The sequence below is a fragment of the Gopherus evgoodei genome, chromosome 16 (assembly GCF_007399415.2).
Source record: "Gopherus evgoodei ecotype Sinaloan lineage chromosome 16, rGopEvg1_v1.p, whole genome shotgun sequence".
Lineage (NCBI taxonomy): Eukaryota > Metazoa > Chordata > Testudines > Testudinidae > Gopherus > Gopherus evgoodei.
In genome coordinates, this window is record NC_044337.1 from 20077153 (window position 1) to 20091850 (window position 14698).

At 47.7% G+C, this 14698-nt stretch overlaps 1 protein-coding gene across 2 annotated transcripts in view; it reads right to left on the minus strand.

Annotated features, from left to right (window-relative positions):
* GPSM1 (G protein signaling modulator 1) overlaps positions 1-14358 on the minus strand; it is a 150897-nt gene extending 136539 nt beyond the window's left edge. Inside the window, exons 1-2 of one of the 2 annotated variants that reach the window (XM_030535611.1) lie at positions 14208-14358; positions 14057-14176 (exon numbers count right to left, since the gene is read on the minus strand). In XM_030535611.1, coding sequence (XP_030391471.1) covers positions 14057-14176; positions 14208-14302 — 215 coding nt within the window. In that variant the 5' untranslated portion in view covers positions 14303-14358. The remainder of the gene's footprint in view (positions 1-14056; positions 14177-14207) is intronic. The other variant, XM_030535610.1, reaches the window with a different exon arrangement.
* Between the last annotated feature and the right edge of the window lie 340 nt (positions 14359-14698).

Genomic DNA, 14698 nt, shown 5'->3' on the forward strand with positions numbered 1-14698 from the left:
CTAACCATTAACACCAGTTCTTTTTATGTCCCTCTCTCACCCTGGTTCAACTGCATTTAACATCAGATAGACATGACGTAAATTTACCAACTGGATTATGTCAGCTTTCTTTAGCTTGTAATGAAAAATAAAATCCTGTTTGTACCAGTGGGGACTAAACCGATTAGAAAATGAGATCTGTCAAATAAATTTCAATTATAAATACCTTAGAGAAGGGAAAGTTCAAGATAGCCTATAGGAAGTTTTCCCACTGAAAATATAAAAATAGTCCCGACTTACAGCCCTGCAGACATCTTTAATGGTCAGGTTGTGCAAAGATACAGGATGTATTTTTGTTTTGTGGCTATGGTCAGCGTTTGTATTTTATTTTTTGTACAGGGAAGTGGTTTTGAATTCTGGAAGCTGGGCTGGCTGCTCAAAGGCCAGCAGAGCTGGGCAGGCATAAAGTGGGGAAGAAGGATTGCTTAGGCAGCAATCTGGAGTAAAGTTTACTCTTGAATTATCACATCCTAAAACAGCCCTGCCTCACAGCCGAGCTGGTGGCTCCCTTGTCAGGGCTGAAGATATTGCCGAGTCACCTGAACTGTGTAAAGCAAAACAACTCAATGTTGAAAAAAAACATGAGTTTCATTCTCTCCTCAAGAGGTCTAGGACTGGTCAGGATTGAGATGTACTTGCCATGTGAGGTGCAGGGTTGGAATAGCAAGGGGTGCGGGGGTTAAGGTCAGCCTGAGATTCATTGACAAATCTCTGGGTGGGCCCAGATTGACTTAGCCAGGACTGTGGCAGGGGAGCGTTAAGGTGTATGGTTAGAATTGAGAGTCAGGGACAACAGTGAGATGTTGTAGATTAGGATAAAGGTTCATTGGCTGTGTGAGATCCCAAAAGAGACATGACACAAATGTTGCAGGTCAGACTGACGTGCACCTGCCGAGCTGTCAGTGAGGAACAGGGAGTGATGCAGGGAAGGGTTTGAAGTGCAGAGGTTAGGTGCAGGGACCAGAACAAGCAGGGGTTGTGCCAGGACACAAGAACGGCCATCCTGGGTCAGACCAATGGTCCATCTGGCCCAATTATCCTGTCTTTCAACAGCGGCCAGTGCCAGGTGCTTCGGAGGGAATGAACAGGGCAATTTATTGAGTGATCCATCCTCTGTCATCCACTCCCAGCTTCTGGCAGTCAGAGGTTTAGGGACACCCAGAGCAGAGGCTGTGTCCCTGACCATGTTGGCTAATAACCTTATTGACAGACCTATTCTCCAGAAAAGTCCTATCATACTTTTGGCCTTCACAACATCCCTGGGCAATGAGTTCCACAGGTTGGCGTTGCGTAGTGTGAAGTACTTCCTTGTGTTCGTTTTAAACCTGCCACCTCTTCATGTCCTTGGGTGACCCCTGGTTCCTGTGTTATGTGAAGGAGTTAACAATTCCTGATACACTTTCTCCAACCACATCAGTCATGTTTTTATAGACTTCTGTCATGTCCCTGCTCAGTCGTCTCTTTTCTAAGCTGAGCAGACCCAGTGTTTTAAATCTCTCCTCATATGGAAGCTATTTCATACCCCTAATGGTGTTTGTTGCCCTTCTCTGTTACATTTTCCAATTCTAACATATCTCTTTTGAGATGGAGGGACCAGAACTGCATGCAGTGTTGCAGAATGAGGTATCAGTAGAACAGCATGCTGGAGCCGTTCCTGCAGGGCTGGACTAAGATACAGCAGCAGAGCTGCTGGGGGATGGAGTGGGGGAGGCCGGGACAAAGACTGGAATAACTAGAGGGATGGTATGGGGTAGGACGGACGGACATCCGCAGAACTATATGGGGAAAGCTTGCCCAGCATCCGCCTCCAATAGTTTGGCTCAAGACGGATATTAGCCTCTCATCCTCACCAGCCTTTCATACCCCCTTTAAAAATAAAAAACAGAGAATAAAGTGATCTTCTGAAATTCTCCACAGAGTTTCTCAACAGCAGTTTATAAACACCTCTGACTTTGGTGCTGGCTCACACACTGCTTGCAGAGGATGACTGACAACATTTTTAACGCTGCAGGGGCTGGGAGATGACTCTTGGCTTTAGAATACTGAGCACAATGGGTCCAGCTCACCTGCTTCCTGTTCATTTATCCTACCAAGACCCCACCCACCAACCCCGATGGAATTATGCATCATTAATTCTCTTGAAATGTGGCTTGCTGGGCAATATCCCTGATCCCTAATACTTTAATGTGCTGCCACAATACCATTCCATATACGGGCAGCTGCATTGTATTATGCATGTAATACGCCCTAATTCAAACTCAGCCTGGGCATTAAGGAACTACATTTGCAACCAATAACCCCCTGCCCCGCCCCCTTCTCACCACCACCCTCTGCTTTTGCAAACTGACTGCTCACTAGCACAGGCTCAAAATCTGGTCAGGCCTCAGCTGGAGTATTGTGTCCAGTTCTGGGCACCGCATTTCAAGAAAGATGTGGAGAAATTGGAGAGGGTCCAGAGAAGAGCAACGAGAATGATTAAAGGTCTTGAGAACATGACCTATGAAGGAAGGCTGAAGGAATTGGGTTTGTTTAGTTTGGAAAAGAGAAGACTGAGAGGGGACATGATAGCAGTTTTCAGGTATCTAAAAGGGTGTCATCAGGAGGAGGGAGAAAACTTGTTCACCTTAGCCTCCAATGATAGAACAAGAAGCAATGGGCTTAAACTGCAGCAAGGGAGATTTAGGTTGGACATTAGGAAAAAGTTTCTAACTGTCAGGGTAGTTAAACACTGGAATAGATTGCCTAGGAAAGTTGTGGAATCTCCATCTCTGGAGATATTTAAGAGTAGGTTAGATAAATGTCTATTAGGGATGGTCTAGACAGTATTTGGTCCTGCCATGAGGGCAGGGGACTGGACTCGATGACCTCTCGAGGTCCCTTCCAGTCCTAGAGTCTATGAATCTATGAAAAAATGGTCTACAGGACCTGCAGGTCCCCAGGGCTCCCTACCCCCAAAGAAATGCCCTGCTCTGTAATATGAGGAGCGAGAGTGAATAAGGATGGTCAAGTTTCAGGGGAGACATAGTTGGCAGGGACACCAGGGGCTCACGAACACAAGCCAGTGCCAGGCTGCTACCCCAAGCTCTAGAAACTCATCATGCTTAACAGAGATCTCTCTTTTCTACAACTCTGCCTGCCTCATCACTTATTGCTAATGAATCAGAGCCTATGACAAGCTTTCCCTTCCTAAGGATGAGAAAGAGCCAAATTCTCTGTGTTGTCCATTAGGGGCCTCATTTGCCAACCTAACATGAGACGTAGTCACGTACCACAGGGATGGGCACCAGTGCAGAACCTAAACCAAAGACAAGTCCCAGCTGGCCAGGACCCAGGAACCAACTGGTTTTGGAGCCACAGATTCACCGGAGGAGGGTCCCAGTGCTGGAGGGGAGCGGGACCAGGAGATACAAGCAGTGAGGATGTGGGTGGGAGCCGGGGGCCTAGCCCCAGCTGCCCTTCACCCGCACCATGAAGCATCATCTAAGACTCCTTACAATGCCATGCTAAGCAGCTGCAGAAGGCAAGGGGGCCATGCTCGCGGCAGGCCCAACTGTGAGGCAGCTGGGCCCACCAGAGAATCTCTGACATCACTTCATGCCAAGGGCAGAGAAGACCCTCCTCACCCAGCCCTATGCCCTGACAGTGCCAAGTGGAAACAGGACAAGTCCCAGCTATGCAGCCCACTCTCCTAGCATTTTCCTTGGCTCAGAGGGCTAGTGCATCCAGGCCAACACTCCCTGCAAGGAAATGAAAAATTCAGTAAAATTCGCTCTGGTTCTCAGCTAGGCCTGGCAATGCGTCATGGAGGGCTCTCCCCAGGAGGGAACAGATTTTACAGGGGGAAGAGGAGGGGAAGAGAGAAAAGAATCCAACCTCTGTGACCACTTACCCAAGCTGAATTCTGCCCTGTTGAGGCTGACCTCTCTGGCCAGCCCTTACCTGCCCAGGAGCTCCGGCAGGAACATGGAATTTGTATGCACAAAATCCCTAATTCTGGCCAAAGAATGGCAGGGAACTGAACACTTACAGCATTGAAGTTTCCATATAAATCACAGCTGGAGAGATCACACTTTAATGCACAGGTGAGTGATATTCTTTTGAATCCCGGCAGGATCTTCCATCCTGCTGAGCTCCTTTGAAGATGAATATCTTTCCATTAGCTGCAGTCCATAAAGAGCTTTTCCCAGTTGTACAGCACATTGTACCAGTTTTCATTCTGAGGGGACAGAAACTGGTTCTCCAGCCTTATGCCAACATATCCAATCTTCGACCTTCCTGTAGCCGAGTCAGGTTTTGCTCCTGCTGGAGACGCATGCCAAGGAAAGGCAACCCCCAGCTTTTTATTTTAAAGTGCTGGCATAAATCTAAATACTAGAACATTTTCATTGCTACTCTACCAAGGATAAGAATTCAAATTAAACTGACACAGGCCATTTCTATCCATCTTACCCAGGTATTTCTAATGCACCCACAACGGCAGTAGGCTCTGCTATTTGTCATATAGCATCTGCATTCTTAAGCTTCACATGGAGGCATGGGGGTGGGAGTTAATGTTTGTAAAGGAATTTTCAAATGTCTCTTCTTCAGCAAATCAATTTCCCAGCCCTGATAACGGCTTTTCATCCTGTGGCTGTAATAGACGCACGCTATCTAATTCCCTTTTTAAAATAAAATTAAGCCAATCCCTAACTGGTTACATCACCCAGGACAACTGCAGAAATTAATTCCATATAGCAAAAGTACCAAGGGCAGTTGGAGTGCATGAATATTGCTAAAGAGAATACCAATTAGCACCAAGGCTCTCACCAGCACCCGTCTGCTAGGACAGTGGTTCTCAGACTTATTTGACGTGCGCCCCCGTTCTCTGTGTCTGTAGCAATTTATGTCTCTGCCTCACCACACAAGTACATATGTCAATTAAAAAAAAAACAACAACATGCAACTCTCACTAAATATTAAAAACAGTAAGGCATTGATTCAAACACAGCCAACGATCCATTGTAATAAAGAGCACAAGCAAAACTGTAATTGTGGTCAATGCTTACAATTAAATGTGCACACCGCATCGTAGCCAACAGCTTGACATACAGATACCAACGACTTTGTATAATGCTATTCAAGCTTAACACAAATCCATCAAAATGCACAGCACCATCCACAGCCAAATGCACAGTGCCATCTGAAGACCCGATATGTCTAGAGGAATCAGTGGTGCTAGGTATTCATTGCTGTGGTTAAAATGTGCACAGTATTTCCCCTCTAAAGCTCAGAATACATTCCGCCCTCTCTCAGTTTGAAACCACTGCACTGGGAGACTGGCTGCCTACACAGCATGGTCTCAGCCTAAAGGTAATGTCTTTTGGGTATTGCTGACCCCAGCTGGATTTGAACCAGCAATCTAGCAGTAAAAGGCTCCTCCTTGCCACCCAGACAGCCCAGGCTTTTTAAAACAAACATTTCCTGCGAAGGCAACATTCCCACTGTCCAGCCAACCGTTTTCTCAGCACCCAAGTCAATCCCAACGTGGCTGCCAATGATCTCCTCACCTGGGGACCCGTAAGTGCCCCCTGACTTCTCCTTTGCTGACTATGGGCGTGATTCTTCAGACCCCTTCCCGGGGGGGAGGCAGAAAGGAGCTACGGTGAGGTGGGCAGCACAGCAGTGAACCTCCTGGCAAAAGCCCTTCACAAAGCAGGTGATGGAACTCAAGGCCATTGCGTGCAAGGCATGACTGACCCATGCTGTGCAGCAGAGGAAGGGGTCAGGCGAACGCCATCATTTCCAAGCCCAGGTCTCCCTGTCCAATAAGGCTCAGGGATGGCCAATTAAAGTGTCAACATTCATCTCTCCATGAGCTGACTTTAGGGGGATGCTCCCAAGCCTCAAAGTCAATTAAACCTATTTGACTTAGAATCACAGAATCATAGAACTGGAAGAGACCTCGAGAGGTCATCTAGTCCAGTCCCCTGCACTCATGGCAGGACTAAGCACTATCTAGACCATCCCTGACAGGTGTTTGTCCAACCTGCTCTTAAAAGTCCCCAAGGATGGAGATTCCACCATCTCCCTAGGCAATTTATTCCAGTGCTTAACCACCCTGACAGTTAGGAAGTTTTTCCTAATGTCCAACCTAAACCACCCTTGTTGCAATTTAAGCCCATTGCTTCTTGTCCTATCCTCAGAGGTTAAGAAGAACAATTTTTCTCCTTCCTCCTTGTAGCAACCTTTTATGTACTTGATAACTGTTCTCATGTCCCCTCTCAGTCTTCTCTTCTCCAGACTAAACAAACCCAATTTTTTCAATCTTCCCTCATAGCTCATGTTTTCTAGACCTTTACTCATTTTTACTGCTCTTCTCTGGACTTTCTCCAACTTGTCCACATCTTTCCTGAAATGTGGCGCTCAGAACTGGACACAATACTCCAGCTGAGGGCTTAGTCAGCGCGGAGTAGGGTGGAAGAATTACTCCTCGTGTCTTGCTTACAACACTCCTGCTAATACATCCCAGAATGATGTTTGCTTTTTCTGCAACAGTGTTACACTGTTGATTCATATTGCGCTTGTGATCCACTATGACCCCAGATCCCTTTCTGCAGTGCTCCTTCCTAGGCAGTCATTTCCCATTTTGTATGTGTGCAACTGATTGTTCCTTCCTAAGTGGAGTACTTTGCATTTGTCCTTATTGAATTTTATCCTATTTACTTCAGACCATTTCTCCAGTTTGTCCAGATCGTTTGAATTTTAATCTTGCCCTCCAAAACACTTGCAACTCCTCCCAGCTTGGTATCGTCTGCAAACTTTAAGTGTCTTCTCTGTACCATTATCTAAATCATTGATGAAGATATTGAACAGAACCAGACCCAGAACCGATCCCTGCAGGATCCCACTCATTATGTCCTTTCAACATGACTGTGAACCACTGATAATGACTCTCTGGGAATGATTTTCCAACCAGTTTTGCACCCACCTTCTAGTAGCTCCACCTAGGTTGCATTTCCCTAGTTTGTTTATGAGGAGGTCATGCGAGACAGTATCAAAAGCCTTACTAAAGTCAAGCTATACCACATCTACTGCTTCCGCCCATCCACAAGGCTTGTTACCCTGGCAAAGAAGCTCTCAGGTTGGCTTGACTTGAGTTGATAGAAAGGGCAGAGAGAATTGCATAACTTCTAAGCCTGCCACCCCACTCTAAAGTGCCACTTCTGTTCCATCCATTTGTTGTATCTGCTCTACAATACGAAATATTTTAGGGCAAAAAATGCAGAGATTGCTATTGCTTGCGGGAACATGACATCACACGCACAATGTCTGGCATAAGCTCTGTTAGTTAACTGTCAGTCAGCTAAACTGGCACGGGGAACACTGATAGAGCATCTTGATTGGAACACTAATATAAAGTGTTCTGATGACCTATATACACATATGCATGCCTGTGCATTTAGGGCAATGCATTTATTATTTGTATTACAGTAGCAACTGGACGCCAAAGCTAAGCGCAGAACCTCATTGTGCTAGGGGCTGTACATATACATAATAAGAAGTGTCTCCAGCCCCAACAAACTTACACTCTAAATAGACAAGAGACACAAAGGCTGAGAGAAAAGATGGATCTTCAACATCATCCCCCTTTTAAATATGATGAAATCTGAAATACGGTGACTTGCCCAAGATTACACAGGAAGTCTGTAGCAAAACCAGGAAACAAACCTACATCTCCTGAGTTCCAGTCCAGTGCCTTAGGCACAAAACCATCCAGTTGCTCACAGAATCCCTGCTGCTGTGGGGGAGTGAATGTTCTGTTTGCTTCAGTCTGGGATGACCACATTACTCGTGAATGCTAAAACTACACACAAGTTCTGCAAGCTGAACAGATGTCAACAAAACCATTACTCCACACCAAGTAATCCTGTGTTTTGCCTAGAGCCCTTGTTACGCAGCACAGACATTTGAGAAATGTTTGTGTATGTGATTTTTCAGACCCTTTTTCCTGCCAAGCAAGGCTGTCTTTGTGCCATGAGTTCAACTGCACAGGCCGTAGGTGGGGGCAGAAAAACTATAGCTAATAATATTTTAGTGACTTCTAAAAATGATCTAAAATGGCTTTTCCAAATGTAATAATATAGCAGTTTGAAGGTCTGATATATCAGGGCTAAAAACAAAGGCCTTATATCACAAAAGAGAGGCATTGTCGGCTTTGCAATGGTCTACAGCATACCAGACCGCAGACCTGCCAGAGATTTAGGACTGAATGTCCTTCAGCCTGCCATGCATGAAGGGGGGGAGTCTGACAGTAGAAAGACACATTTGAGGAGAAGGAGGAAACACTGGTGGGAAGGAGAGTAGCTGTTTGGAATTGCCGAAGTTGTCCCAGCAGAGGCGAGATGAACAGAGCGCAGGGGAGACAGTCAACAGTGCAAAATAAAATTCATTTGTTGTCTGAATCATTGTGGTGCAGTCAATTAACCTTGCAGCGAATGCCTGCCACTCCGCATGTATAACTCGCTGCACCAATTCCATCTATTTGCCTGTCCTACCAAATAAAGGTGCCTGCCTACTTGCAGTATACCAGTCGAATCAGTATCCACCCTGGGAACTTGTGCCTGGTCAACTGTTTGGGACCTGCATCAAAATTAATTATGCAACGGGAGAGTTTTTCCTTCCCAATGTTACCACTCTAAACACCTAGGTTTGGTACAGCGATTCCAGCCATTTAGTCTACATGTGCAATTTCAAAGGATGCATTTCACCCGAACTCTTTTCCAGTTAGACAGAACAATCCAGTCATGTTTTTATCTCTGGTATTTTCTTGAGAAAGCTTCAGTGATGTTTCTCCTACCACTAACAATCAGAAACCTCTCATAGATGGCTCAGAGGATTTGCAGCGAGATATGAAGCTTTTCATTGCTATGTTGCCTATTCAGTTCCAGTCTGGGTTAATACGGGTCGGTGGATTTCAGTCCAGTTCCTAAGCTGTCCATGGAACAAAAGCCACTTGCTAATTTTCACCTCGGTGAGTAATTGCAGCTGAAAAGCCAGTGACTGAACAGAAAAGGGAAAGGAGATGACTATTGTGCATTCACGAGGTGGTTACTACATTTTATTTCAAAAGATAGCAATCTTATCACACAGGCGAAAGTATTTCCTTTTGCTCCCAATTATATTTCACCTTCACTTCACAAAACACACCACCACATGCCCAAAATAATACACAGCCATTTCTCTGAATGCTTTGGAGGCTTGCTTCTCTGAGTGCTGTGTGTCCAAAAAAAGATCTGAATGTTTCATGGAGCGTTGCGAGCTCTGGGAGCTGTTAAAAAAAAAAGCAGCAATATGGATATAGGATCTTTCCAAGGGAATATCGCCCAGGTGATACACAGACTGTTATATGGTTCTTCTGCCCAATTTGGGCTTTTATTCAAAAAGAAGAAAACCACTAAACTTTTCAGGGAACTCAGTGGGCTGGTTTGGGATCTGAATCCCAGACCCCAGATTCTCTGCAGTTATAGGACTAGAGCAGTGCAGAAGGGGGCAATTTAGAAGTTGGTGCAAATGTGTTGGATGCCCTCCTGGCTGACACACCAGGGACTGACCCTGGGACCTCCAGAACTATACAGGTGGGGGCTGTAACAGACTTATATCCACTATGGCTTGAGCCCTGAGGGGAAACTAACACCCACTCACCAGATGGCTACAGAAGCGCCCTAAAAAAGCACAGCTCCAGGACTCTGGCAGTCCCATGCAAGGTATGTGTGGGTGTTGGGGGATTGTGCCCTGGTGCCCTTTTCTAGCATGGGAGAGTGGCCAGGATCTGGTGTAAAGCACTTCAGGTGGAACTCTTCTGAGCAGAGATGCCTGTTTCTAAACCAGGGACGAATGGAACAGCCCTGGCCTCACTTGCCACACCCCTCTCCCATTTCAGACTGCAGCTTTGCTCAGATTTCTGGAGCAAGCAGCCAGGCCCACACCATCGATCATTATCATGACTCGCAGTACAAAGGTGAGTGATTACGCACGGTCTCTTCAGAAGGGCAGCGCTGCACAGAAAAGGCAATCTGCATCAACACTCCTGCAGCCAGCCAGAGTCCAACCTGAGCAATGTAGCTAAGTGAGGAGCGCAGCCTCTAATCAAGCCGCATGCCACCTCTGAGGTATGTTTCATTAGTCTCACTTACCAGTGGGGAAACTGAGGCACAGAAGAACTGTGACTTGCACAAGGGTCACAGAGTGAGTCCGTGTCAGCACAGGGAGGGGAGCTCAGATTCTCCATGCTGTACTTGGGGATCACAGACCTTTCCCCCAGTGGATTAGTAAATCCATAACACTAGCTCCCTTTCCTCTGCTCTGTTAAAACACTTTCCAAACACAGGCTTCATATGGCCCGATTGTGCCAGTGCTGAGCTACCTCAGCTTCTACTGGCTTTGGCAAAATGCAGTCCATGAGTCTATCATAATAGGGCCCCTTCATTAAGAGGAAGAACCAGGATGCTTTGAGGGACCCTGATATAACAAATTGCCCCCCACCCCTACAGACAGGTCAGGTAAATGCTGGATTGACACTAATGAGTTGGATGCTAGAAGCTGTACATCCCATGCTCAGGGGAAATTAGGAACATTTCTAAATGCTTTGGGGTCTATTTGAGTCTTTTCAAACAAGCAGCACTGGGGAGGATGGTATTTTATCCAAGCCTTCGTGCCAGCTTTGTTCATTTCTGATCTGAATGCATCATTAACTAATGTCCTCTCCTTGTAGGACTGATAATATGCCCGTGATGTGAATTTAGTGTTGCTCTGCTTTCCCAAGAACATGCTGACCTCTCTCCCACACAGCCTCATCAATCTGCAGAATGGCCTGTTAAAGGAGAAAGCCTTTAACATTTTGGGTTTCAGAGGACACCCCCCAAAGAGGAGTCTGATCCACAGTATCTACCACAAATCATAATCCAGGATGCCTGGTCACTTTCAGTCCTTGTACAAACTCTTGCATAGTGTTTAAGGTGACCGTCCCAGCCACCCTCAATGAGCTTGGAACACAAAAGGAGCGACTGCATTCCACAGCATCTGAGAATCCACTTGGATTTCCATCACAAAAATGATAAAAGTTTATTTAAACCAAAAGGTTTGCAAGAAGTAAGAGAGATTGGGCTGGTCTACACTACGGGGGAAAATCGATCTCAGATACGCAACTTCAGCTATGTGAATAACGTAGCTGAAGTCGAAGTATCTAAGATTTAATTACTCACCATCCTCACGGCGCAGGATCGATGTCCACGGCTCCCCATATCGACTCTGCAACTCCGTTGGGGTTGGTGGAGTTCCGGAATCGATATAAGCTCGTTCGGGGATTGATATATCGCGTCTAGATGAGACACGATATATCGATCCCTGAGCAATTGATTGCTACCCGCCGATACGGCGGGTGGTGAAGATGTAGCCATTGACTCTACTTGCTTAGAAGGTAGTATACATTTCCACAACCCCAGCGTAAAACAGATGTAGGCTAAACCATCAGTTGCAGCAGTGCATTCTCTTTTGCAGGAGTGGCCAGCCGGTGCCACATGCAGCTCTTCAGAAGTTAATATGCAGCTCCTTGTATAGACACCAACTCCAGGGCTGGAGCTGCAGACGCCAACTTTGCAATGTGCCAGGGGTGCTCATTACTCAACCTCCGGCTCTGCCACAGGCCCTGCCACCACTCCAGCCCTTCCTGCCCCTTCCCCTGAGCCTGCTGTGACCTTGCTCGTCCTCCCGCCCAGAGCCTCCTGCACACCACGAAACAGCTGATCGGGAGGTGAGAGGAGGGAGAGGGAGGCGCCGGGAGCGGATGGGGGGCTGCTGATGTATTACTGTGGCTCTTTGCTAATGTTCACTGGTAAATTGTGGGTCCTTCTCAGGCTCAGATTGGCCACCCCTGCTCTTTTGGCTGTTACCAGTAGCTAGTGGTCAATGGGGGGCAGGGGAGAACCCTAAACAGGCACCTGGTGTTCTATTCAACTCATATTCAATAGACTCAGGCAAATAACCCTTTAGTTGCTGGACTGAATTACTGTGTAAAGCATGTATCAAAGAGGGGCCAATGGAAAATCCACCATATTGTGTATGATTAGAGGGAATTTTTTTTTTAAAGTTCCAGATATTGCAGAGACTGTGTTCCATTGCTGGACAGAAATGGAAATGCAGATAATATTGATAGCAACACAGAAATATCTTAAGGTCACAAACTTTCTCCAGCTCACTAGACTTCTGCGATTTGGTTCAAGTAACAGGCAGGACCAGAGCTCGGAAAACACAGCCGCTGCCATTTGCATGTGGTTCATGAAAACATTCTCTACTTTTATGCGTGTGGCATCCATTTTTTGCTTTGAGACTGGGGTTTGGGCAAAACTGCCTCTGCTCTGAACGTGTAATGTAATCAACACTCCCACCCAGACTGTTTGGTCTAGACAAAATCTTAGCATCATGCTAAGTAAAACAGTTAGTTAGTCACTCTAGGAGCCAGAGAACCAAGGAGAACTACAGGTCTGTGTGGCCAGCAGCTTCAGTAAAGAATCCTCTATATGTTAATTACAACCATAGCATAGCTTTTCTCTACTACCAGGGGTGCAGTATTCTCACTCCTGCTCTTATAGTTACACTTTCTGTGCCCCCATGAGAGTAACAGCCTCTCACTTCCCACACGCCAGCACTTCCTCTCCTCTTACAAAACACTCCGGAAAACCCATTTCTAACCAACCCTCCTCCACTTATCTTTGCACCCAGAATCCTCAGTGCATGTTATGAATTGCAGGCCTCCTGTGTACCCTTTTTCATCTGAAACAGACCGTAAGCTACTCAGAGCAGGGCCTGCCTTGCTACATGTTTTATAAAGCAGCACTGGTCTATGCAGAATCAAGCATCATACCATTGTTTCACATGATTCCCCTCTCAGATGCATTGATAAACCACACTTGTGGGCCTCTGTCCCTCCCTTGTCAAGAGGTTAAGAATCCACTACAGCTGCTGGCTGATGGAGCTGTTCCTTCAGTTCCAGGGGGTAGAGGCTACATCTGGTGAGAACATTTTTTTAAACTAAACATTTTTGTCACACAGCTGAAACATGTTGGTTTCAACAAGGTTTTCAAGAGGGACTAACTCTTCAGCTCTGAGGTTAGGGGTCTGGGATAGAGAAATTCCAATAGCTGCTCTGCTCCAGTCTGAACAGTGCTGGCCATCCCAGATCAGGCTGAATCAGACACAGCAGGGGCTTGTTCCATAGCAAGGAATTAAAAACCTCTAAAGTTACCGTGTAAGGGACCCGCCACTCTCCGGCCAGCTGCAGTAGCGGGAACCTGCTGCTTTGAGCCGTAAAGGTCTCTAGTGCAAACCCCCTGGGTGGGTGGGTGGCTGTGTGGACTGGGGCTACATGAACCAGTGCCAGGGCGGGGATGGGGGATGCTTCACCCTCCAAGGCCGCCTGTGCCAGAGCCGGGGAGATCAGAGCAGCGTTTGCTGCCAGCCGGCTCCGCTTTTGAGGGTTTGCAGGCGGAAGACAAACCCGGTCAAACCCGCTAACTGCATTCGCGTGTGCGCCCAGCTGACCCCTGGGTTTCGCTTTGCAGCAGAGCTCCCGGCCGGGCTGCGCAGCCTCCCCGGCCCGCTGGAAACCGAGGGCGAGAGACTCTCCAGGACACACGTTCCCGCCGACAGCCGGGCTACGAACAAGGGGCGACTGAGCCAGCCCGGGCGTGCACAGCTGCACCGAACCGAGCAGCGATTCGCCGGCTGCTGCTCCATTGTCCCTCTCGCTCCGCTCCGCTCCGGGGAAGCGCAAAGCCGGGGGCTGGCTGCTGAACCGGCGTATTAAACCCTCGCAGCAACGCGGCTCGCTAAAGCCGGAGAACTTTTGCTGTGGCCCGGCTCGCAGCCAGCGCTCTAATGCCGCAAGCCAGGAGCCTGGAGACGGTCTCTCGGCTCCCTGGCAAGCCACGGCTCCAGCCCGGGCAGGGGGGCGCGTTAACATCTGCAAATAAAGCCCTCGTACCTCGTGTAGAGTCTCTTGGTGGCAGAGCTCTGGAGCTCATCGTGGGGAAGAAAAGCCATGAAAAAGGCAGCTCCAGCCTGAATCCCTTCCCCTGGCTCCCCAAGGAGAATTCGTGGAGCAACAGCAGCAGGAAACACCAAACACACACAGAGAGCGCGAGAGCCGCTTTGCACCTATAGCGGCTGCTGTGCGATGTAACTGTCGGATGGCAGCAGCTAGGAAGTGATGTATAGTAACAATAACCATCAGGCAGGCCCCTCCCCTGCCTGGTGATGTCAGCCAGAGCTAACAAGTCAAGGGGCTTAAAGGGACTTTATCCCCCCTCCCCGCAAAGCCTTGATTTCAGCCCCTGCTCCTGGCAGTTCTCTCCTCTCCATCTGTGTGTGCAGCTGGGCTGCCCCTCTCCCCCAAGCACTGAATTCAAGAGTTTGCTGGCAGCAGGCTGAGGGCTGGAAGGGGAGCGCTCCAGCTCTTTGGGCTGAGGATGGGTGATCAGAGGAAAAATCCTGGGTCATCCAGGAGAAAAGCCGAAATGCTGAGAGTGGATCTGGGAAGGGAGCAATAAGGAAAGCTGCTCTTTCCAGCAGGCCCTGCCCTCACTGAGTCTGGGCTCTGACATGGGGAAATGAGCACTCATTCATC